Consider the following 23,873-nt stretch of genomic DNA (forward strand, 5'->3'; position numbering starts at 1 on the left):
ATATTTATCCTTTGACCCAAAACATGCCTGTAGTGATTACTCTGTGACTATTTTGCTTAAACATTTTTTATTTGAAAAATGTATTTAAAAGTCCAACACATTTTAATATAAATTATGACTCTCAAACCCATTCCCATCACTTTTAAGTATTGTTCAAGTGATGGTAGCATATACGTTAGAAAAGGTGGCTAAAGGCAAGAGAATACCAAAGACGACTGTGTCCAAAGAAGAGGCATTAGGACAAGGCGGAAGATCGGGGTGACCAGAGTCCATGTGTCCCCCATCCTTCTCCCCTATCCTGTGAACCCTTCAGATTGACTATAGCCCTCAGGTTATTAAGCTACTTTAGGACAAGATGAGCTACTTTCAGAACAACTAGGTAGATTGGAACAGAGTCAATTGGGAATGTATGACCAACCCTAGACCCTGAAAAGTGGCAGGAAATACACTGAAATTGGAACAAAATTAGAAGGTGTCACTATAGGTGGGGCAAACTTGATGGATGGTGGACTCAGCAGAGTGGATCCTAGTTCCCACCTTCCTGACCCCCCTCACCATCAAGATGCTTCTTGTTGCTGAGCTAATGAGAGACCCCCATCCTGTCTCAGAGCAGGAGGAGCTCACTGGTCATGTTCTGCCTTCCTAACCACCCTGCAAGGGAGGGGCCAGAAGAAAAAACACCTGAGAAGAAAAACTGCCTAAAGACCCTGCTCCTGCATTATTTTCCCACCTAACGCAGACTCTTCAGCCAGGTGGGGAGTGGGACCTGGTCTTCAGACAAAACTCCCTGAGTCTTATTTGTGTCTGGTTCTAGGACTGGGGCACAGAAATAGAGCTTAAAGTTTGCAGAGGATAAACCTGGGTGTCTGTGACCCTACTGCTTTTTCTCTCTCCCTTCCCCAATCTCGCCATACTCTGTTCCTGCCTCCATACTGCAGGAACCCCTCCTCCAAACAAGAATGGAGAAGCACAGTACGCATCCATCAGGGACATGAACCCATGCAAGCACAAGCAACACACTGAATAAAGGACTGTTTCAGACATTATGTGCAGCCCTATAGAGCCTACTTTGCAAGAGGGCCTGGTTCATCTATGGCTCAGGCTTAGGATGAATAATGGGATGGGGGTAGGGTGGGGAAAACACTTTAAAGAAAAATACCTTGAGTCTAGAGCAGTGGCTCTCATCTGGGGGTGATTTTGCCTCCTAGGAGACATCTGGCAATATCTGGGGGCATTTCTGGTTGTCCTAACTAGGGTGGGCCAGATACACTACTGAACATCCTAAAATGCACAGGACAGTCCCCTATTACAAAGAATTATCCAACCCAAATGTCAGAAGTGCCTACGTTGAGAATCCTTTGCTCTAGAGGTGTCCCTGCTCCCATGCGGTGAGAATCTTAAGATCCCTAAACTCACAGATGATTGTTTTCAACCTACCCTCTCAATCTCAATGGTTAGGAAGTCCACTCTGAGACACACTTCCTAGTTTTGCAGCATTCTGAGTTTCTCTCCAGATCCCTCTTCCTCCTCACCTGGGCCAGCAGGGAGATTGGCAGAGGGCAGGCCAGGTCCCCAAGACTTAAATGGGGTACCATCAGGTTAAGACCCACTTCTTACCTTAGCTCTCATTCAATGGGAAACAATAAGGTTCCTACTGGGGATGGGACTAAAGGTAGAGGTAGTAGAAGGAGGGGGGTAATTAAGAGAACTCATCTTAAGTTACATTTTTAATTAAAAAAGAAAAAGATGTTGGAGAACTCACAGTGCTGCAGAAACAGGGTTAGAGGCCTACTAGACAAAGAGCTGGTAGTGGCAGAGAGATATCGAGGGACCATGAGCTGAAGGTCTGAGATCTAAAGAGAAAGAGGAGACTAGGCAGTGGTCACCCTCCCATCCCCTGCTTGACCTCTGTTTCAGTTCATTCCAGGAGGAAAAAGGAGAAGGGCAGGGAGGTAAGGAGCTTCTCAGCAAAGCCGGCTTCAGCTTTGGTAATCTCACCCACCTACCCCATTTAAGGAGTTCCAGGTTAAGAGTTTAAAAACAGATGGCACCTAGACCGTCATTCAGGAGAAGGGAACGCCTTCCAGGTTCCCAGAAAACTCCTATCTCAGATCTGAGTGTCCAGGGCTTCAGCTGAGCTCCTCTGGCCAACCAGTAGTCACTTGGTCAGTCCTGCTGCCTTGAGCCCATCTCCAGGAGGGGCTAGAGCCAGAGGGAAGAGAGGGAGTCCAGCCCCCAAGCCTTCTGAGGTACTAATAGGCAGAGAGGGAAAAGAGGGGCCCTGGGGTCACTGGTTCGAGGAGGGGGTAGCATCTCTTCTGGGCTGGACATGGAACAGAGGCTTCAGACAGCAGAACCTGATTAAAAAAGAAATTGAAGAAGGAAGATAAGCCTCAAGGAAAACTGAGGCATCAGGGAGAAGGCACCACCCAGCGCAGACTCTCAACTATTTCTAGGGTGCTCTTTTCTTGATTTCTGTCTGCACCTCCCTCTCTCTCTGCCTTTCTGCATCCGAAATTCTTTCTATTTTTTTTTTTTTAATTTATTCATTTGAGACAGAGAGACAGAGAGAGAGCAGGAGCAGTGGGGAGAGGCAGAGAGAGAGGGAGAAGCAGACTCCCTGCTGAGCAGGGAGCCCGACGTGGGGCTTGATCCCAGGACCTGGAGATGATGACCTGAGCTGAAGGCAGAGGCTCAACCATCTGAGCCACCCAGGTGCCCCTACATCTGAAATTCTTGACTCCCCCATTGTAATTCCTTCTTCCTCCTCTCACCTCCCATTCTTGCAGAGGATAGGGGTTCTGAGGCAGGGCATCAGGATGTGTTGACGGGGGCTGGAGGTACTGAATGGGTTTCTCTAATCACTCACCATTTCTGTTGGAGCTACAATCCCCTAGAATTGCTCCATGGCCTGTCTCGGTTTCCCTTGGATCTCATCTGCTCCTGAACTGCACCTGTCTGTGAAAAAGCACATGTGAGACCCTCGTCCTAAGTCTGGATATTGCACAGTAAGTGATCGCCCCTGTGCCCTCCATGGAAGAGGCTGACCCCATCTCCCTGGCAATAAAGTCAGTCTGAAAAGGTGAAAACCAACAGCCATTCTTCCAAGGGAAGTCTCAATATATCCCTTCATACTGACTCTCCTGAGGGTGAGATAAAATGGGTCTCTGACTAATAAGACCTCTCACAAAGGACTCTCATATTTATCTGAGTTTCACAATTGGTGAAAAGCCTCCTTCACTATCTCCAGGCCCATTTCCCTTATTTTGAGAGCAGAAAAGAGTATTTGATATTTGACATCATTTAGGTCAGGGGCGCTCAGCTCAGCCTTTTTCCTGCCTCAACACACCCAGCCACGATATGACTTACTACGGCACTGGAATAGCAGTTCTTCATTAACAGGGTTTTGGTTGTTGGAGAAAGCCCTCCAAATAAGTCTTGAGTCATATATATCCCCCATCCTGATGAAGAACAATATGCTAATTGTAAAAATGAGGGAACCTAGGCCAGAGACCTGAAATGCCAGGTCTCAGGTTTATGCAGCTGGTGACCAGGACTAGAATCCTAGTTCCAGGATTACTTCCCCACCAAGTATTTACCATGTCCCCAGCTTACACTTCAAAAAAAGGGGAAAGGTTCTAGGTCACAATCCCATATCAATCTCTCCCCATTCTCTTGTTACCATGGCAAGTCCATCTCCGGCCCCCATCTCCCCAGAGCCAATGTGAGTCAGGTGGACAAAATTCATTGGTTCCCCAATCATGGTCCGGTCAATTCGTCTCCTCTTCTTTTTCTGCTTAGAGAAGACAGGGGAGTTAGGTATGAAAGTGGAAGAAGGGAACAGAGTCTTGAAAACCACTAGGGGAAGAGCTAACGGCCCAATGGGCAAAGGTATGTGGCATTACAACAGGGAAATCACTAGGGTCTGAAAGGTAAGTCTGGAACAACATAAACACAGAAAGGACACAGGGAGGGTGGTGAGGGCAGGGGCCTGCAGAGTGAATACTAGACAAAGAAAGGACATATCCAAGTCACCTCTGGCTGATGAGGAAACAATGGGGAAAAGTGACCGGCATTAAGCGCCACCTACAACCCCTGCCCAGCTCAGAATGGACAGAAACAGGAAGTGATAGCTAGGACGATTCACTTCCTCCGTCACCCAGTCCCCCTGGATTCTACGTACACACCTGCCTGGCCAGAGAGACTATCCTGACGGAGAGGGAAGCAAGCAGCTTGCTTTCTAGGCACCAGATCGTGGGTGGTGTGTCTGCCTCACAGGCCCCGGTAACTGACTTCTGTGAGTGCCGGGGTGGGGGTTGGGCCTGGGGACTCACCGGCTGGGGTTTCTCTACCACGCAGCAACCCAGTTTGTGCCAAAATTCACTCATGTTCCCTGATGGTTCCAGTTTCACTCCTCTGCCTGAGGCCCCAGAGGGCTCTTGCTCTGGTGCCTTGACTGCCCACTCCTCAGTCCCCTCAGGTGTAATGGCCGCCTGGGTCTGCTCAGCTGCACGGGTCTGGGGACAGCAGAGTCCAAGGTACCCTTGGCTGGGCGGGGAGGGTCAGCGTCTCGGACCCTGAGGGGCTAGCAGGGCTGGTGAGGGTGCGCAGGCGGGCACGAGGTTATGTCTTCCTCAGACGCAGAACTCTGGTTGAGCAGAAAGTAAAAACAGAAGAAAGTTAGTGCGAAATCCCACTCTACCACTGCTCCCTCCTTGAGAAGCCTCCTGATGAGCCCAGGTCTTCTCGTTCTCCCTCAAAGTCCTGAGTCCTGCACCCAACACTAACCCCTCCAAGCATAAGGACCTCACAGTTTGACTCCCAGAGAAAGGAAAAGATCCAGAAGCGCACAAGGGGTAGAGGAGCAGTAGCTGCTGGAACCAAGGGAGAGGAAGGGGACAGAAGCATTTAGGGTGAGGATGGGAGGGGCCGAAGGATGGTGGCAAAAATGAGCAAGCCCCACCTCCCGTCTCCCTGGGTTTAGGGCAGAGAGGGAGGGGCAGTTCAGTGACTCTGAAGAGGAAATGGTGGTTTTTCGTTCTCACAAACATGGCCTCCGCCCTTGTCCCTCCCTTTTTCCTTACCTTACCCTGAACATCTAGATTTTCTTTTTTTTTTTTAAAGATTTTATTTATTTATTTGAGAGAGAGAATGAGAGAGAGAGAGAGAGCATGAGAAGGGGGAGGGTCAGAGGGAGAAGCAGACTCCCCGCCGAGCAGGGAGCCCAATGCGGGACACGATCCAGGGACTCCAGGATCATGACCTGAGCTGAAGGCAGTGGCTTAACCAACTGAGCCACTCAGGCACCCAGAACATCTAGATTTTCTTTAAGACAGAGACCTGTCTGCTCAGGTTGCAGGTGACTAACTGCAGCAGGTTGGACCTCAAGTAAGACTTTTCCTACAGGGAGGAATTTCTTCCCTCTCTATTCCCTGCCCTTGCTCCTCCTCATTTCCCTCAGCTGAGATCCAACCTCTCTCAGAAGCTTTGAGAGCCTTCCTGAAGGCTGTCTCCAGTCTGTTTATCTGTGTCCCATGTGTGCACTCCCGTGGCATGGCCGCATCTGTGCGTGTACCAGGTGCCATACGTTCCCCGAGGAATCCTTCTCCGGCCTCCCCACCCTCCTCACATGTCCCATCGTGCCACTCTGCTCTGCCTCACACCCGGTAGGGCCCAGGCCTCCCCACCTGCTTCCTCCCATCATGCTGGGACCTGTTCTCTCCTCCCTCCTCACCACTTCCATTCCCAAGCTTCATCAGCCAACCAGACACAAGGAACTCTGCAACAGCGTTAGTGTCCAAGGAAGAACTTCCTCCCCTTTTCCTCCCTGCCAGCCAGGGTAGGGCCCATCTGGGTTTCCTCTGTGCTCACTGCACGTCCCCAGTCCTATGATACAGGCAACCTCAAAGACGCCAAACAGGGCCGTTTCATGACTATTACACTCTAGCATGAACTGGAATCTCTCTCCCTTCCGGGCCTGGAGCCCCGATGCTCTGGCACTCTAAACTGATCTAAGAACTGAAAGGATTTTTTTTTTTTTTTAATAACTCTGGGATGAGGTCACAGGCACACTGAGATACAGCTTGAAGGGGAGAGAAGGACCCAGGAGCCTGGGCTTTTGCTTACTTCCCCTCCCACCACTGGAGGGGAGGAGTAATGGGACAGGGCGGAAGTCAGAACACAGCTGTCCAGAGAGGGGAGCTGTGGTCAGTGGGGAAGTCAGTCAGTCACACGGTTTGTCGCAATGGTGGTGGTGGCGACTGGTAAGGGTTACAGGCGGGGGAATGAAGAAAACAATGAAGAATCAGAGGAAACCCCCAACACCACCAGACAGACTGTACAGAGTGTGGACTCTCCCCCAACACCCCTTCTGAACAAAGCTGAGTGGACAGAAGTGGAGGGTGGGAGGGGAGAGGAGAGAAGAGGGGAGAAGAGAGGGAGGGAAAGGGGCAGTGGAGGGAACAAGGACGTTTCTGTTCCCTTTCCAGGGACCTGGCCAGAGCTGGGTGGAGGGAAAGCGTATGTGGGACTTGGCACGAAAGGGCCAATGATGATGAGAAGTGACCAGGAAATTCCATTCCCTAGGACATAGAACATAAGGGTCTGAAACTTGGCAGTGGGGTCAAGAGTGTGGAGAAGACTGGGCAGGGTGAATGTGGCAGTGGGGTGGGGGTGGGGGGCCAGGACCAGAAAAGGAAGAGCAACCGGCTGCCACTCTCCTTCTTTAAAATATCTAGAGAAGAGTGGGCTGAGGAAAAATGAAGTCCTGGGCTGCTTAGCCCAGGAGGAAGAGGCATCCAAATTCATTGTCCACTATTTTCGTGTGCCGTGCCCCCACCCCCCCACCCCCAGCGGAGGGGAAGGGGCTGGGAAAACGGCAGGAGGAATCAGCATTAGACTGTGTAAGGCCATATCCTGACAGACAAGCAGCACTGAGAACTGGGCCAGAGTCCCAGATAGGAAGGGTGAAACATGGAGCTAGGAGACACCAAGGTCACACTGGGGCTTAGGAGCTTCCAAACTATAGTGAGTGAGCAGGAGGAGGGATGGCAGAAAGGTTCCAGAGAGCATGTACAGAGGTAGTTCCCGGGTCCCGTCCTAACCTGAAACCGGTTTTCCCGGTCCCGCTGCCTTCAGCCCCAAGGCCTCCAACCCGCTGCCCGACAAGCCTTCACAAGAAGCAGCTGGAGAAAGAGAAAGAGAAAGAGAATTGAGAGAATAGAGTGGGCAATTCTGGCTCCAAGCCCGGGGCTGCAGCTGGTTCCTTGTGGAGACCTCCAGACATGGAGGGCTGCTGAGGGGCAGCAGAGACGTAGGGGGACACGCACTTTCCAGTCAAGTGACAGGCATCTGACCCAGCACCAACTGTGTCCTTCCCCCAGGAAAGGTCTTGTGGGGGCTTACGAGGAAACAGGGCTAGGCCCTAAGCTCCCTCCCCAGTGGATTCAGTCCCAGAGACTCCACGTCTGCCCGCTCCCCAACTCTACCCAGAAATCCTCTGCTCCTCCCAACGCTGAACTAGGACTGGGATCTCCCTGGGAATCTTTCGGGCTCTGTCACTGTCTTCCGCGGCTGCTTCGGGCTCAGACTTAGCCCTTCCAGGGCCCCGCTGTGCTACACTCAGTCCCGCAACCGCCACCACCGAGGTTAGCGAGTCTCCAGGAGAACTTCTCCCCCTCTCGCCTCCGCCCGCCCCGGCCCCCCAGGCCCTTCCTGCCCTCGACTCTACGGCGGCCTCGGCGTGCGCGCCACACGAGCGGCGGAGCGGAGGGAGACCGTTACTCAGGGAGCGCACCCCTTCTCCCACCGACCCAGCATCTCGGCAGCCCTGGCCTCCCTCCAGCCCCCAGCATCCGGTGCGTCTCCGCCCGGCAGGGCAGGCGGGGCGCGCGGGCCGGGGACCCACGCGGCGGTCTCACCTGCCGTGCTCCGGCATCGAGGCGTACGGCTGCGGCGGGCGCGGCTGCGGCTGCGGCTGCGGCTGCGCGGGGGGGCTCCCGCTCCGGGCCCGCCAGTGTGGGCTTCCCGGGCTGGCTCCGCGGCACGGCGCGGCAGGGGAGCCGAGGGCGGGCCGGCAGAGGTGGGGCTGGCTTAGGGCGGAAACGGCGGCGACGCGATTACGAAACCCGTCCGGCCCGGAGCTGGGCGCACTGCTCCCCCTGGACTGGTGAGGCACTGCACCACGCGGGGCCGTGGGAGGGGGCCTGGCAGCCCCCGACGGCCGCCGCCCGGGCTGCGCGAGCCGGGATCGTGGAGCCCACGAGGGGCTCTCCTGAGCCGGGCGCCCAAGCTGCGCTGCCCGCAGTCGCACGTCCCCTTTGCGCGCCAGGCATTGCGGGGCAAAACCAAGCGGAGCCCCCAAATCCCCCGGACCCAGCCAAGTTTAGAGATTCGCAGTCACCCCCCGCCCCCATACGCACACACACAACCCCCAGTCCTCTTGTGCTCTACCCAAAGTGGAATGGGGCTAGGTTTATTTACTCATTGTGAGGGTGCGGAGGCGAGTCGCAAGAGTAGGGATTGCAGGGAGGGGTGGAGGATTTTTCTGATTCTCAAAAATAAAATACTTCGTGACTTGAAATCCATAAATTGGGGAATAAAGGGACACTCCTCTATTGTTATCTAGAGCTAAGCTTTTTAATCCATAAGCCTAAAATTAAGGGACAATTAACTGCTCATTCATTGCACCCCAGTCAGCATGGGGGTGCTGTAAGAGCTCGGGAATAATTGTGCCGACCAATAAGCCTACGGAGATGCTTTAATCCTGTCTCCCTCCCTAAAGTGTTCTGGAACCTATCATTTGAATTAGCCGAGTCAGGCAAGGAGGGGGCGGGGAGTCCTTCCGCCCTTCTTAGGAGGGGCTGCATTGCAGGGGGAGACTGAGCAGATAGACTCAGCCACAGAAGAGGGAGAGGGAGTGAGAAGACAAAGCCGTCAAAGCCCCAACAGCTTTTCCTCCCGCCCAGAGCAGACGCCGGAGCCCCCGAGATACTCCTTCCATCTTTGGAACACACCAGTAATTCACTGATAACAGGTAAACTGAATTGAGGGAAGGGGGGCAAGGGGCTGCAAAGATAGAAGAGCAGCTGCTTCTGGTTAGGTTGAAGACCCTAAATAAGGATAAGGTTGGGGGACGGCTCAAGAGGAGAGAAGGGGGCGCTATGAACAATGAGTAGTTTTTTGGTCCTCTTGTTGTATCTCTTTGCTAAGATCTCCATCCTTGCCTTCTAATCCACAGACATTAATTTCTAACAATTTACATGGAGCTATCATTTCTCAGCATTTATCTCATTTCAAGTATCTATTTTTCTGTATTTTGTCTTATGTGTTTTATTATCTTCAGTCGTTATCTGTATCTTCTTTTTCAAGCTATAATTTGTTTTACCTGTTTTTTGATGACTCTCTAGTCTTCCTGTATTGCTCCAGCCTGTACTTCCCTATATTTACTTTTTTTTTTCTGTAGTGTTCCACTGATGTGTCTACCTTCACCCCAAACTGATTTGTCTCCATAGGAGGGAATTTGGGGGAAGGGATGAGATAATATTGAAAGTAATCCTGACCTCTCTTTTAACAGTCTCCCACTCCCTTTCTCAAACCTTTGCTCCAAAGAAAGAGGCAGCTTGAAGTAGGAAGGCGGAGGCCTCTATGTTGGAGAACTGCCTGATCCCACATTGAAATCAGTACAGCGCACAAAAGCTACATATGGTGGCAGATTCTGGAAAAGGAATGCTTATTTGCAGCTCAGTGGGAATAGATGGGGGGAGGGCATGGCTAACAGGAAAATCCAAGACCAGAATGAGGCAAATATAAGGAGATGCCAGAGAGCTTCCATCCCCTCCAACCACCATCCCTTGTCCTCCTCCCCACCCCACCCCCAAGGTGGCAGCATGACACAGCAAGGCCCTGTTGGGCAGGCCTTGGATTCCCACAGAGGGTCTAGACAAAGGGTATTTGGGTGTGTCTGTGTGGCTCAGAGAGAGTGTGTCTTTTTATACCATGTATTTGCTGATCATGTATCTCTAAGAATAGATGGTGATATTTAGAAATTACCTTTGCCTAAAACATCTGGATAATTTAAAATGAAGGACCGTTAGAAGTATTTATTGAGCGTATATTGTAGTCCAAGCCCTTTAAGGAATGTAAAGAAAGATGAGGTATGGGTGGAGAACATTTGGGGAGGGGAAGAGAAAGCTTGCTGGAAAAGGGACCTCTTGCAAAATTTGGAGATTTGGGAATTAAATCTGTACTATATTAAATACCAAAATTTCATTACTAATGAATGTAATGTAATGTAGATGGTATTTTAATTTCAATTTTCTGTGTAGTCAGTGTTCTTGACTTGATTTTAAATGCCATACATGCTTGTGTGAGTGTCTTTCTAGAATGCATTTGGTACTTTATGTACATGTCTCTGAGTCAATGGCGTAGCCAGAAATTTTAGGCCTTGTGAGTTAATATTTCACAAAATTTCCTTTAGCATTTTTAATTGCAGGACACACTCTGCCAGACACTCAGGGATTGTTTGGACAATTTTTATATATACCCTGGTTTTAAGAAAAGGACTCAGTTTGTCAAAGAGCTTTTTCCCTCAGATTCTAGCTTGCTCTCTACTACCTTTTGCATTTTCATCATTCAGATCAGAATCACAGGAATAATCAACACCTAATCCATTGAATATCTGTTCTTCAGGAGCGAGTTTTGAGAATATTGGTATAGGATTATATAAAACTGTGGACAACTATCTATGTGCAGCACATCAAAAAAAGACCAGATTGAGAATGAGACCTGGATCCAACTGGCTAGAAGGCTTCAGAAGTCACTAGATAATTTCTAACATCTTTTCTCTTTTCTTTTCTTTCTCTTTCTGTCCTTCTTTCTAAATATACACTACGTTATAGCACAGAATATATTTATTTATTCATTTTTAAAGTAATCTCTGCATCCAACATGGGGCTCAAACTCACAACCCCAAGATCAAGAGTTGCACAGTTCACCAGCTGAGCCAGCCAGGCACCCTGAACATGTTTCCTAGTTTTAAAATCCTATGGGCTTTCCCCCCCCTATGATTCTATTTTTTAAAGTACATATTATATGCCCAGCATTATACTAAGCTTGCTCTGGAGGGGACTGGTAAGGGAGGGGATATAAAAGAAGCCAGCAAGGTAGGCAAATAACTGGTAATCTTGGCGGGGGGTGGGGGGGAGCGGGGTGGGGGGAGGAAGGAAAGAAACAAAATCAGAAAAAACAGGACAAAAAAAAATCCCTGTGGTTAGTCAGTAGTCAGTAACACTGATGATTCCTGAGGTTTGCATCTTGGGATCTCTGTAGTCCCAGACTGAAGCTGGAGTTGGTAGGCTGAGAGGTACAACCATTTTTTTGTACCTCTCTTTCTGTACACGTCTCTGCAAATTACTGTGGAGATGATCAGAGCTGAATATCATAGGATGATGACCTCACCTTTCTAACATGCTCCCCCACCCTGTTCCAGTCCCCACATAACCCTCCTTCTAAGCAGCTTCTCTGCTGAGTAATGCTCAGTTCCCAGGGTTTATTTTGGAGTCTGAACCTCAGAAGAGAAAGAGCAACTGACAATTGGCTTTTAACATTAAAAACATCCTAGGCTGCCCACTTTTCCTAAGCCCCTACACTCACACATAACTGTGCTCTAGATTAAGACGTTGTTTTTCGGCCTTAGTTGAGATGGTTCACATTACCTGGGGTTATAGAATTTCTATAGTGTAATGGTTATCATGTTCGCCTAACACATTTTATGGAGGCAGTTAGGAACCTATTTAAGGCCACTATTTAGGACCCTCAAGGCCTGGTAGGAGCCAATGGAGTGTGCTGGGAGGAAGGCCTTTTAAAATGGGGGTTTTATTTTTGGAGGCAATGGAATGTCCTTTCTGCTTCTTTGGGAACATTTCAACTAATGCTTTGGCCCCTTCCCTTGGCTAGTAACCAGCAGGGTGCAGAAGGTAGAATAGTCATATATCAGGATGTGGGTGGGATGAGCAGGAAAGGTGATAGGAGCACTCGTTAAAGCATGGAACAGTATCTAATCCTGACAAGGGACTTTCTCCTTCCAATCTAAGCTCTTACTCTCCTTACCTGGAATTTCCAATCCATTTGCTCTCAGGTATAATCTAGCATTGGGATCAAAGAAAAAAGGTCTTGTTATAGCACAGGAAAATTCTTTTAGCACCTGGGTTTTGTTTTGAAGGAGAGGTAGGCTAGAGCGAAATATAGGCTGTTAAGGGGCGCCTGGGTGGCTCAGTCGTTAAGCGTCTGCCTTCGGCTCAGGTCATGGTCCCAGGGTCCTGGGATCGAGCCCCGCATCGGGCTTCCCGCTTGGCGGGAGGCCTGCTTCTCCCTCTCCCTCTCCCCCTGCTTGTGTTCCCTCTCTCACTGTGTCTCTCTCTGTCAAATAAATAAATAAAATATTTAAAAAAAAAAAAAAAAGAAAGAAATATAGGCTGTTAAGACTTATCTATGGGCTAATAATAGATGGGGGGTGGCAAGTTATGGATTGTATTAAATAGTGAGAGAAAATTAATCAACAGTTTCGAATGTCTTTTGTGTGCAAAGCCCAGCACCTATGAAGAAGGTATAAAGTAGACTGGTTTTTACCTTTAGAGAAACTGTTTCTTGCAGGAGAGAGACTGTCCCTATACAAGACACATAACAGTGATCTGTAGCCCCAAACTGATAATAGGTAAAACTCTACAGGGTGTTGGCAGAGCTGCTGGAAGATACAGGGTAGGGGGAGCTGAGTAAGTTTAAGGAAGTCCTCCAGGAAAGGTGAGTTTATAGTAGGGTTTAGAAGGCAGGGAGGAAAACAGAAAGCAGAAATGTCATGGAAGCCCTTTATAGAGGTACCTATTAAGCCAAAGTCAAGAAGTTGAGGATTTACTAACATAATAAGGATTCAGGGGAAAGATTCCTCTAAGGACTTGAATTCTTCTAGGGACTCCTCCAGTAGTCTTCAAACTTAGGTAGTTATTTTAAGATAGAGAGTAGAGAGGAGCTTTCAGGTTGGTGAAAACACGTGGCGATGTGGGGAGAGCAGTATACCTGGAGAGGGCATGGAAGCTCTGCACCCTTTCCCTATATCCCTGGCCTTGTGCATCTCTTCCATCTGCTGTTCCTGAGTTACAGCCTTTTATAATAAACTGGTGATCTAGTAAGTAAAAAAAAAAAAAAAGATGGAGAGTAGAGGAAAAAAGCAGAGAATAGAGAAAGGTAAGTAAGAGAGGAATGAGCATAACTAGCAGAGAATGTGCTACTGCTAGGAAGGTTGGGGCCAAATTCTAGAAAGCCTTGAAAACCAGGCCCAAGATTGACATGAAGGAGTAGGCAGTAAATTAAGTCATTTCAAGATGGGGAGAAGTTAGGAAATGGTAGAAAACCATCATAAAGGAAGAGATCCCAAAGCTCATTCTAGGGAACTTGGATCATGTACAGAGGCAAATGGGGATGTAAAGTTTTTAAGTAAGGAAAGGCTATGGGCCATGAAGAGGTTGCTGTAGCATGAAGACTAACAAGTGGTTTCTTTCTAGGAAGTTATGAGGGACCCCGTGAGTAGCCAGTACAGCTCCTTTCTTTTCTGGAGGATGCCCATTCCAGAACTGGATCTGTCGGAGCTGGAAGGCCTGGGTCTGTCAGATACATCCATCTACAAGATCAAAGACAGCAGCGCTGGCAAAATGACCGGGCAAGCAACTGGAGAACAGGAGAAAAACTCCGAAGGCGATGCCCTCCTTGAATACAGCACCTTCAACTTCTGGAGAGCTCCCATTGCTAGTATCCACTCCTTTGAATTGGACTTGCTTTAAGCCCAAGACCTCTCTCCCACCACCTTGCCCTCACCGTCTTCCCTTTCAAGCCCCTTCCTTTCCACCCTTTTCTCCTATTAATCTTGCTCTCTCCCCTCTATTGTGTTGAGGTGGTGCTGATGAATCTGCCAGAGTTGTGTTGTATTTATTTATTTATTTATTTATTTATTTATTTATTTATTTATTTATTTATCTATCTATTTCTCTATCTTATCAGTTTCTCTCAAAAGCCCTTAAGCCACAAAGAAAAGGGTTCAAGCAATGGAATACTGGATCACAGGGATTCCTTCTTTCCCCTCCCCAGATACTAATTCCAGATAACAGGCCTGGTGGGGGCACCAGAGAGTAGTACAGTGGTACAAAATGGAGGACCGATTTTTTACTTCATTTTAATCAGCATTAGAGATTGCTCAAACCTAATTTCCTGCTCCATATCAGTAAACACAAATCTTTCTTCCAGAGTTGATGAAAACCTTAGAAGTTTTAATTTGAGATTATCTGCTACAAGACAGTAGGATTTTTAAAAGGCTAAGGTGATAAGTCTCTTGCTATTTGATCCTGCTCCTTGTAATACACTTTTTCTCAGAGAAATTGGGGGTAGTTAAAAGTATAAAACAAGAGGAAATAATACATCATGGAAAATTAAAATAAGGGAAAGCATGGAATCATTTCAGAAATAACCATTCTCAAAAGGGTGTTCCTCCTTCAAGCCTACTCACTTTATAACTTTGCTCCTAACAGAAAACTCTGAGGAAAATGACTCCAATTTCAATTCTTAAGATGCAACCTTACTGAATACTATGATAATTTGTAAGGTTTTGATTCTGTTTCTAAAAGGCATAGGGTTTGGCCTTTAGTGTTTCAGTCTTGCCCTTCATCTGCAATGTATAATACTCATCAGCGGGCCTCAGGCACAGTTCTTCAGCTACCTTGAGACCATGAAATAATCACATTATAACCCTACACCTTGTCCCCCCATTCCTTCCAAAATTATTGCTGATTTGTGCTGCCATTTACTCATTTCTTTAATAAAGACATTCAATCCCAGGACTGGATTCTAGTTTTCTCTCTCTTCAAAGAGAAGTAGTATAGATCTCCGAAATTAGCCTTGCTTTCCCCTTCCGCTAAGACGAAAGCTGCAACCACTTTTCTACTTGCCCACTGGCTACCAAAATACCAAGGTAATAATTCTAGATGCCTCAGAAGGCACCTGTGTTACCAAATATGCTCTTCATTATCTTAGTCTAGGTGCCTAAGAAACTAATTCACCCAAATATGTTTATCTGCTTATTTACCACTCGTCTCATTAAAAAACAAAAACCCCCATTTGAACTTACAAATAGAGCATGTAAACAGGAATGAAACAAGATTTTGACTCTCAAAAAGGGAAGCCGTAAATATCAAAATGGATCGAACATGGGCAGTATGCCGTAAATACTTTAAAGATGACACTAGCAAGTTCAGAAAAGAAGGTAGACGCGAAAACCTTAGGCTTTGAAAGGCCCACCATAAACGACAAAAGCCAAAATCTTAATAAAGAGTGGAGCCATGACGTGTCCTTTCCAATGTTCACTTATTTTTGAAGGGCTTCTTTCCCGATTTCTCGCTGCCCTTAGTTAGTGGCCATGGATGAATGAAGATGGCAATCAATTGTTTGGTATGTAAAATGTGTAAGTGGATTTGCAAACTCATGCTGTATCCCCTTTCAAGCCTCTAAAAAGAAATGAATCCATTATCTGGTCCACGGTTCCGGGGTCCTTACATTCACGCTGTAAACTGGAAATACAATCGTCAGGGCACCAGAGTTTAATTCGAGCGCAAAGCCGGGGACGTCCCAACAGTTTCACCCGAGGTAGAGACGGGGAAACAAGGTTTTCCCGTCAACCTTAAAGCCGGCCCCCAGACAAGCTACCAAAACGGCGCAGGACCCACGCCGACTCTAGCTTCTCCTCGACACATCCCCTGAGTTCTCGGCGCCGAAAGCGTCGGGTCCGTCCCCTACCGGAACTATAGGACACGTGAGACGCGCAATCAACAATCCTCCGCCTCGTAAAATAGTCCCGTCTGGTTTATCTCGGATACACACTTTTCCACCACAAAAAGCCTTCGATGGAAAGAAAATGAGCTTCGGAGGTGCATTGCTCTTCTGTTCGAATGTAAATGTGGGTTTTCTGATCATTTTCTCCTTATAGATCCCTCCGCCAAAATGTGTATTAGCTCAGTCTTCACTTCCGGGTCCGCCATTTTGTTGCCTCCATTTCTCCACGAGGGGGGGTTAAAGGCCCCCAAAATATGCATATATGAAAAAGCCAAAAAGTAACCGTCAGTGATAGGGAGTCTTAACTAGAGAAAGAAACGGAACCAAACTGGGGGGCTCGATGAAAGCGCGGCCGGCAGCGTCCCGGACGAGGAGGTGAGGGGGAAGAAGATGTGTGGACTCTGGGGGGGCGTCGGGGCTGGAAGGGAGACTGCCGTGAGAAGTTGTACCGCAGCCCAGCCCAGCCCCGGACTTCTGGGTGCAGACGGAGCGGCGCCCCTCCACTGGCGGGGGCAGCTCGGGGAGGGGGATAAAGAGGAAGGGGATGCTGCCGGGAGGAAGGGGAGGGGACTGGGAGGTGAAGAAGGGGGTGGGTGTAAGACCTGGGGCTGGGGAGCTGGACCCAGGGAAGCGAGGGCCACGGAGGTGACCGCCAGGGGGCAGTCCGGAACCCGGCCGGGGGCTGCCTCCCTGGGCTGAGGCCTTGGCTCCTTGTCCCATTGCCCCCATTGCCTGTTCTTCCAGAAAGACAACGTTGCTTTTTGGAACTGGAGGATTTGTGATGGAGGAGAAAACGGGGACTCTCAATTCTCTGACCTCAGTAATAGCCTAAAGATTTTGAGTGAGCTCAGTAATCGGAGCAGGAGCAGCAAGGGCTCCGCCCCCAGTTGTTGCACAGTTGTTTGTACAGCTGGCGGCCCGGTGGAGACGTGTGCAATAGAAAAAGAAAAAAAAAGGTTGTCAGACATGGACTCTTCAATTCCATTTCTCCTCGTTAGCTTTCACCTGTTCTCACAGATTTCCTTGAGCCAGCAGGGATTATCCCGTTCTTCTCTCTCTTCCCAGAAGTACTTCTTTCTCTCTTAAACATCTGTAGAAAAGGACATTCTATGGCTTACCTCCAACAATTTAACATTTTTGGCCGTCTGGGACCATATTTTCATCGTGCCATTTGACCCACCCAGTCCCATAGAGATGTTCTTAAGCATCTGTGTTCGTACACGCATTGAAACAGTGAAACAGAACTGCTCCACCCATATTCTTGTATCAACAAATGTAATTAGTCTGTGATAATAGAGTACTTTGTTGTCAAGAGCTCAAGCCCTTCATCACTTATTAAAACACACTTATTCAGAGTTCTTGTATGTTTGTTTGGGGAGTGGGTGCTTTGTTACTTTATCCATCTCCAAAATCCTAAGAGACAAGTTAGATCAGATTTTGTTTTTTCACTTCATATATAGAGAAAGTAGAGGTACATCCAGTAAGGAAGAATGTTTTCCCTGTGTTTTTAATAATCAGGGAGCTTGAAAGTGCCTAGACTGTCCTCTTGACTCTCGGCTACATCTCGTCCGGTGGGTATTGTCAGCGTTTAAGTAGGATATGGGAGAATGGCACATAATCCCCCCCAATGCTGTTATATTAAAAATACATTTTACTTCTACTTGGGAGAGATGCTTCAGGTTAACTCAGAAGAGTGGAGGATGGGGAGAAAAGAACCTTGAACACATTTCTAGGAGAACTTTTTATATCAGGTGATAAATGTAACACGCTACTTACATTCTAATCCTAAAGTTTAACTGTATCTTTGTATAGTAAGAAATAAGACTTTCCGGGGCGCCTGGGTGGCTCAGTCGCTGGGCGTCTGCCTTGGGCTCAGGTCATGATCCTGGGGTCCTGGGATCAAGCCCCGCATTGGGCTCCCTGCTCCGCTTCTCCCTCTCCCACTTCCCCTGCTTGTGTTCCCTCTCTCGCTGTGTCTCTCTCTGTCAAATAAATGAATAGGATCTTAAAAAAAAAAAAAAGAAAGAAAGAAAGAAATAAGACTTTTCATGGCCTATTTAAAGAATGGGATGACAAATCTGGGTCAGTTGCCATTTAATGGTTCTGATACATGGGCTCACAAATCTGATTAAAGAAAAGTGGGGGCGCCTGGGTGGCTCAGTGGGTTGAGCGTCAGACCCTTGATTTTTGTCTCAGGTCATGATCTTGGAGTCGTGGGATGAAGCCCAGTGTCAGGCCCTGCACTCAGCGCAGTCTACTCATCCCTCTTCCCCTCCCGCACCCCACACTGGCTCTCGCTCTCTCTCAAATAAATAAATAAAATCTTAAAAAAAAAGAAAAAGAAAAGCAGGGTTCCTGGGTGGCTCAGTTGGTTAAGCATCCAGCTCTTGATTTTGGCTTAAGTCATGATCTCAGGATTGTGAGATTGAGCCAGCCTCAATCTCTGCACTGAACACAAAGCCTGATTAAGATTCTTCTCTCTCCCTCTCTCTCTACCCCTTCCCTCCCCTGCTCGTGCACTCGTGCTCTCTCTAAAATAAATAAATTTTTAAAAATAAAAGAAAAGTGATACAATTAATGTGTGTTTGAAGGCCCACTATGGTGAAAAAAATTGACCTCAGAAATACTGGGCAAGAGTTCAGATGCTGAAGACAACAGTTGCAGTGGGATAAAATTAACTTATTTAAAGGATCTGTTTTCTAGATGTATCAGCTTCCCCAGAATGTGAAGCAAACCAGATTTCTCCTTACGCAGATACCTCAACCTTCAACTGAATATTTTTTTATGGTAGAGAGTAGCTGAAATGCTTTTTGCCAGCATTTCTGAACATCCCTGTGTAGGGAATTCTTTCCCTTTGTGATCAGTTATTATGGAAGTGTTTAAGACTTGGTGATATACCTTTTATATATAGTGTAATTTGAGAAAATGTGAGGGAGTCATTTATGACTAATGAACCATCTAAAAATTTGCTCTTGTTTTTAACTGCTAGCAATAAGAAAATTAAACTGAAAATTAAATTTGATATTCTAAAAGGAAGATAATTATGGAGAAATGCAAAGTGTCAGTTTTCTGTAATGCTTTGCTATCATTTTTTTTCTCTAGCATTTTCTTGAGTTGTGGAAACTGACATTATAGAGGTTCATACTATTAAAGTTCATCCTCTCCTCTTGAACATATTTATTCAGAGGTCTGGACTGGAGCCTGGGTATACTCATTTTGAACAAACTCCCTGGTGGTCTCCTGAACACCCATGTTTGAGGACAATGCTCTGTGATATAGATTGGAAAATTAAATCACATAGTGGCTGAATGATTTGCCTAAGCCAATGATTCTCAGATTTTCTGGTTTCAGAACTCATTTATATTCTTTTTTTTTTTTTAAAGATCTTATTTATTTATTTGACAGAGAGAGAGACACAACAAAAGAGGGAACACAAGCAGGGGCAGAGGGAGAGGGAGAAGCAGGCTTCCCGCAGAGCAGGGAGCCCGATGCGGGGCTCGATCCCAGGACCCCAGGATCATGACCCGGGCCGAAGGCAGACGCCTAACGACTGAGCCACTCAGGCGCCCCAAGAACTCATTTATATTCTTAAAAATTATTGAGGACTCCAGTATGTTATATCTATTGGGATTTACTGTTTTAGAAATTAATTTTTAAATGCTCATTAATTAAAATACAATTGTAAATCCTGTACATGTGAACATAAATAACACATTTTAATTAATTAATTAATTTAAAAAATATTTTTAAAAAGATTTTATTTATTTATTTGACAGAGAGAGGGAGAGAGAGAAGCACAAGCAGGTGGAGCGGCAGGCAGAGGGAGAAGCAGGCTTCCTGCTGAGCAGAGAGCCAGACGTGGGGCTCGATCCCAGGACCCTGGGATCATGACCTGAGCCAAAGGCAGACACTTAACTGACTAAGCCACCAAGGCATTCCTCAAACACATTTTTATGAAAAATATATCTTCCAAGTTAAATAATGAGAGGAATGGCATTTTTTTTTTTTTTTTTTTTTTTTGCAAATCTCTTTAACTTTTGGCTTAATAGAAAACAGCTGCATTCTCATATTTACTATTGCATTTAATCTGTTGCAGTATTTACTTGGAGAAAAGGGGGGTGGTGCCTTAATAGCTTTTTCAGGTAATTGTGGGTGTTTTGTTTTTTATTTGACAGAGACACAGTGAGAGAGGGAACACAAGCAGGGGGAGTGGGAGAGGGAGAACAGGCTTCCCGCGGAGCAGGGAGCCCAATGTGGGGCTCGATCCCAGGACCCTGGGATCATGACCTGAGCCGAAGGCAGATGCTTAACGACTGAGCCCCCAGGCGCCCTGTGGGTGTTCTTCTTTGATGCTACTACACAAACACTGGACAAAGTGGCAGTTTCTTAAAAGTTAGTTGCAGTGAGGAATCTGAAACCGTATCAATGAAATTATTATACTGTTACCTTAAAATGCACTGATCTTTCACTTTGATTGCTTTTACCCGTACATGATTTTATAACATGCATTGGTCATTTGAAAAATACTGGTTAAGCAAATTATGCAGGCCACCCAAATGTTGATGCATTTTATTATACAATGTTAAAAAATCACATTCATTAGTATTACCACTAATTTCATCAGAAAAGTCTGTAGTAAGCTATCAACCCATAGTTGTGGATTTAAGTTTCCCAAAATTCTAATTTTGCTTGAAAGCTCAAATTATAATTAATAATTGTCAGTAAACACTGTCAGTTGTTTTCCTTGAAGTGACAGGCTCACTTTGTTCATTTTTTAAAAAGTGTCTGCCATATACCTGAGTCTGAATAGCCTTGGTGTTTGTTCATCATTCTTTTGTGTGAGGTAACATTTCTACCCATAGTTCTTTCTAAGGAATGAAATGCTGTTTTATTGATTCCTTAAGTTAGAGAGGTGGTAATGTGTTGCACAGATTTCCAAAGTATTTTTCTGAAAATTGAACATTAAGGAACTATTGTTTAGGGCCTGAAACTTTCCCAAATATCTGATTGTGTTAGATGAGGTAGAAAGGAAGTGCCCTACTGGATAGTCAGCTTGAGAAGTATCTTACAATATTTAAGTACAAGAGGTCTTCTAAAAACATTTTATAGGCAGCTTTCCTTGTGTTTGAGTTATAGCTTCCTGAAAATATTTGTTCCTATGCATAAAGATGTCTTTGGTGGACTTGGGGAAGAGGTTGCTAGAAGCAGCAAGAAAAGGCCAAGATGATGAAGTGAGGACATTGATGGCAAATGGCGCTCCCTTCACCACAGACTGGGTAAGCTCTTTCAGTTATTCCCAACGTGTGCTGTTACCAATTTCTTACTTTTTTTTTTTTTCCAAAGATTTTATTTTTAAGTAATCCCTCCACCCATCGTGGGGCTCAAACTCACAACCCCCGAGATCAAGAGTCACATGCTCTACTGACTGAGCCAACCAGGCGCCCCAGCATTGCCTAATTTTAACAATCCAATGAGCCAATGTCCTCTATCCTGGGGTGATTAATTCATAACTTTAGAGGCAAGCAGGTACTTAGCACTTCACAAAAAGGAAGAAAAGGAAACCTATGAGATTAGCATTTCTATTAATAGACCTGAAAAGAGCAATGTGAACTAAATCCACTCAGGCAAAGAGGCTGAACATATATGAAATGCAAAGAATAAACAGCATAGGCTTAAAGTAAAGGACCTAACACAAAGAAAGGAATAGTTCTCTGGCCAAAGTGGCCAAAGATAGATCACTCTTCCAGGATTTACTTTGAGATGATCCAGGCCGCCTATTGCTATTGACACGCCATTGCTAAAACTTTATTGCCTCTTCATCTCATCAGTCTTTTTACTTTGCATTACTTGGCAACAGACTTCTATTCCAGCCAGTTAAATTTGCACACCAAATCTCAGTATCTTTCTAGTTTCTGCCCTTTTCCTAAGAATTATATTGAACCCACCTATCCCTTTCCAATGCAGAATGTTCTTGTTCATCCTTTTTTTTTTTTTACCTTCTTCTAAGCTTTGCTTAACATCATGTCATTTAGAGAATCTTTCCTGATAAATCCATCTGACTTAAATCCATTATACTTAGCACTTAATTAATTGGTGGTATATTTACTTTCCTGTTAGAATATTAATTTCTTAATTCTTTACTCCTCTCCTGTTGCACAACCAGATTCTCACTCCAAAGACAGGAACCATAGACTGTACCTCTTGTTCATTTGTGTCTCTCCATAATGATTTAGGACTCTGCACACAGTTGATATTCAATGAGTATTATTTTCCCACAGCTTGGAACATCACCCCTCCACCTTGCAGCCCAGTATGGTCATTATTCCACAGCAGAAGTGCTCCTTCGAGCAGGCGTTAGCAGGGATGCCCGGACCAAAGTGGACAGGACCCCTTTGCACATGGCTGCAGCTGATGGACATGCGCACATCGTGGAACTGCTTGTTAGGGTAATAGTGGCAGATCTGTATTGTAAAAAAGACACCCACCTCCCTGTTTTCTTACTTCAATGGGTAGTAGGAAACTAGGCTGGGAAAGATTAAGTTTAGGACAGTTCATAGCATAGATTTGTGTCTCTTTCAAGAGACATGGCAATGAGGATTTTGTTTTCTACTCTTTTACAGGCTAAGCAGACTTTATTGATTTTTCTTCATTTCCTTTCTGCAGGTGTTTTCTGTACTTAAGCCTATTTTTGTAGGCACTCAGCTCTCTGTTAATAAATGCAACAAAAATCTGTTCTTTTCCCCATCCTTTCCCATCTGTTACAATTTCCCAGTTGTCCTTAGAAGACCCACTCATTGAAGACAATATGACTGTCATCATTCAGGAAAATTTGAAGAATGTTTTTCCCTTTGATATTTCTATGTGATCTAAATTTGAATATGTATAACCTCCATGGAAATTCTCTTTATATGGCTGATGGGATCTTGCATCTGTGCTACCATTACCAGTGTCTCTTTGAAAAAAATTACTGTTCTGTGACAGAATGGTGCAGATGTGAATGCCAAGGACATGCTGAAGATGACAGCTTTACATTGGGCTACAGAACACCACCATCGAGATGTTGTAGAGCTACTTATCAAATACGGAGCCGATGTCCATGCTTTCAGCAAGTTTGATAAATCTGCCTTTGACATAGCCCTGGAGAAAAAGAATGCTGAAATTCTGGTCATCCTTCAGGTCTGGTTCTTTTTATACCCCCAGAATATATTTTAATTGAAGTTAAGAATTTTTTTTAATAGGAGCTGAATCAAAACTGAATTTTCTCTATTTATCAAGGTACTACTTCTGATCTGTCTCAATCTTGTGATTCAGTGTCATTGGTATCTTTAAAAAAATATATAACATTCTAGGGGTGCCGAGTGGCTCAGATGGTTGCGTGTATGCTTTCGGCTCAGGTCATGATCCCAGGGACCTGGGATCAAGTCCCTCATCGGGCTTCCTGCTCAGCGGGGAGCCTGCTTCTCCCTCTCCCTCTGCCTGCCTCTCTGCCTATCTGTGCTCTCTCTCTCTCTCTGTCAAATAAATAAATAAAATCTTAAAAAAAAAACAACAACAGCATTCTATAAAGCCCTGAATTATTCATGGTGATTGGAGAACAGTGTTGTGGCCAGTACAAAAACAAGATTTGTTTGGCTTTAGAATATTTTTTTTCTCCATGAAAATTTCCCTCTTTCTTTTTTTTTTTCTGTTTCTAAGATTTTATTTACTTATTTGAGAGAGAGAGAGAGAGAGCACAGTGTGGAGGAGCAGAGGGGGAAAGAGAGGGACAGCAAGCAGGGCTTGATCCCATGATCCCACAACTGCAAGATCATGACCTTAGCTGAAGTCAAGTCTGACACTCAATTGACTGAGCCACCCAGGTGCCCTGAAAATTTCCCTTTCTAATTGAGCTTGACGTGGGACAATATTAAAAGCCTCACTGGGGTGGGACGCCTGGGTGGCTCAGTTGGTTAAGCCACTGCCTTCGGCTCAGGTCATGATCCTGGAGTCCCGGGATCGAGTCC

General features: G+C 46.2%; 3 protein-coding genes across 8 annotated transcripts in view; 2 read left to right on the top strand and 1 right to left on the bottom strand.

The window, feature by feature from the left end:
* Positions 1-50: 50 nt before the first annotated feature.
* Positions 51-8,075, bottom strand: CDC42SE1 (CDC42 small effector 1). 2 transcript variants are annotated; one of them, XM_034989978.1, is made up of 6 exons: positions 7,920-8,075; positions 7,104-7,184; positions 4,335-4,648; positions 3,683-3,793; positions 2,870-2,958; positions 51-2,357 (listed from the first exon to the last, which is right to left on the bottom strand). In XM_034989978.1, the coding sequence occupies exons 3-5, from the start codon at positions 4,386-4,388 to the stop codon at positions 2,884-2,886; spliced, it is 240 nt and encodes a 79-aa protein (XP_034845869.1). In that variant the 5' UTR covers positions 4,389-4,648; positions 7,104-7,184; positions 7,920-8,075; the 3' UTR covers positions 51-2,357; positions 2,870-2,883. The 2 variants fall into 2 exon arrangements, with proteins under 2 accessions (XP_034845869.1, XP_034845870.1); XM_034989979.1 differs by lacking the exon at positions 7,104-7,184.
* Positions 8,076-8,328: 253 nt separating this feature from the next.
* On the top strand, positions 8,329-14,879 carry MLLT11 (MLLT11 transcription factor 7 cofactor). The gene is made up of 2 exons (XM_034989977.1): positions 8,329-9,034; positions 13,557-14,879. The coding sequence occupies exon 2, from the start codon at positions 13,563-13,565 to the stop codon at positions 13,830-13,832; it is 270 nt and encodes an 89-aa protein (XP_034845868.1). The 5' UTR covers positions 8,329-9,034; positions 13,557-13,562; the 3' UTR covers positions 13,833-14,879.
* A 936-nt stretch (positions 14,880-15,815) lies between these two features.
* Positions 15,816-23,873, top strand: part of GABPB2 (GA binding protein transcription factor subunit beta 2) — a 28,946-nt gene continuing 20,888 nt past the window's right edge. Inside the window, exons 1-4 of one of the 5 annotated variants that reach the window (XM_034989970.1) lie at positions 15,816-16,245; positions 21,007-21,146; positions 22,149-22,316; positions 22,852-23,046. In XM_034989970.1, the coding sequence (XP_034845861.1) occupies positions 21,039-21,146; positions 22,149-22,316; positions 22,852-23,046 (471 nt within the window). In that variant the 5' untranslated portion in view covers positions 15,816-16,245; positions 21,007-21,038. The remainder of the gene's footprint in view (positions 16,246-21,006; positions 21,147-22,148; positions 22,317-22,851; positions 23,047-23,873) is intronic. The other 4 variants (XM_034989969.1, XM_034989972.1, XM_034989971.1 and 1 more) reach the window with 4 other exon arrangements.

This window comes from Mirounga leonina, unplaced genomic scaffold (assembly GCF_011800145.1).
Source record: "Mirounga leonina isolate KUSES-001 unplaced genomic scaffold, KU_Mleo_1.0 Mir_493, whole genome shotgun sequence".
In the NCBI taxonomy this organism is placed as follows: domain Eukaryota; kingdom Metazoa; phylum Chordata; class Mammalia; order Carnivora; family Phocidae; genus Mirounga; species Mirounga leonina.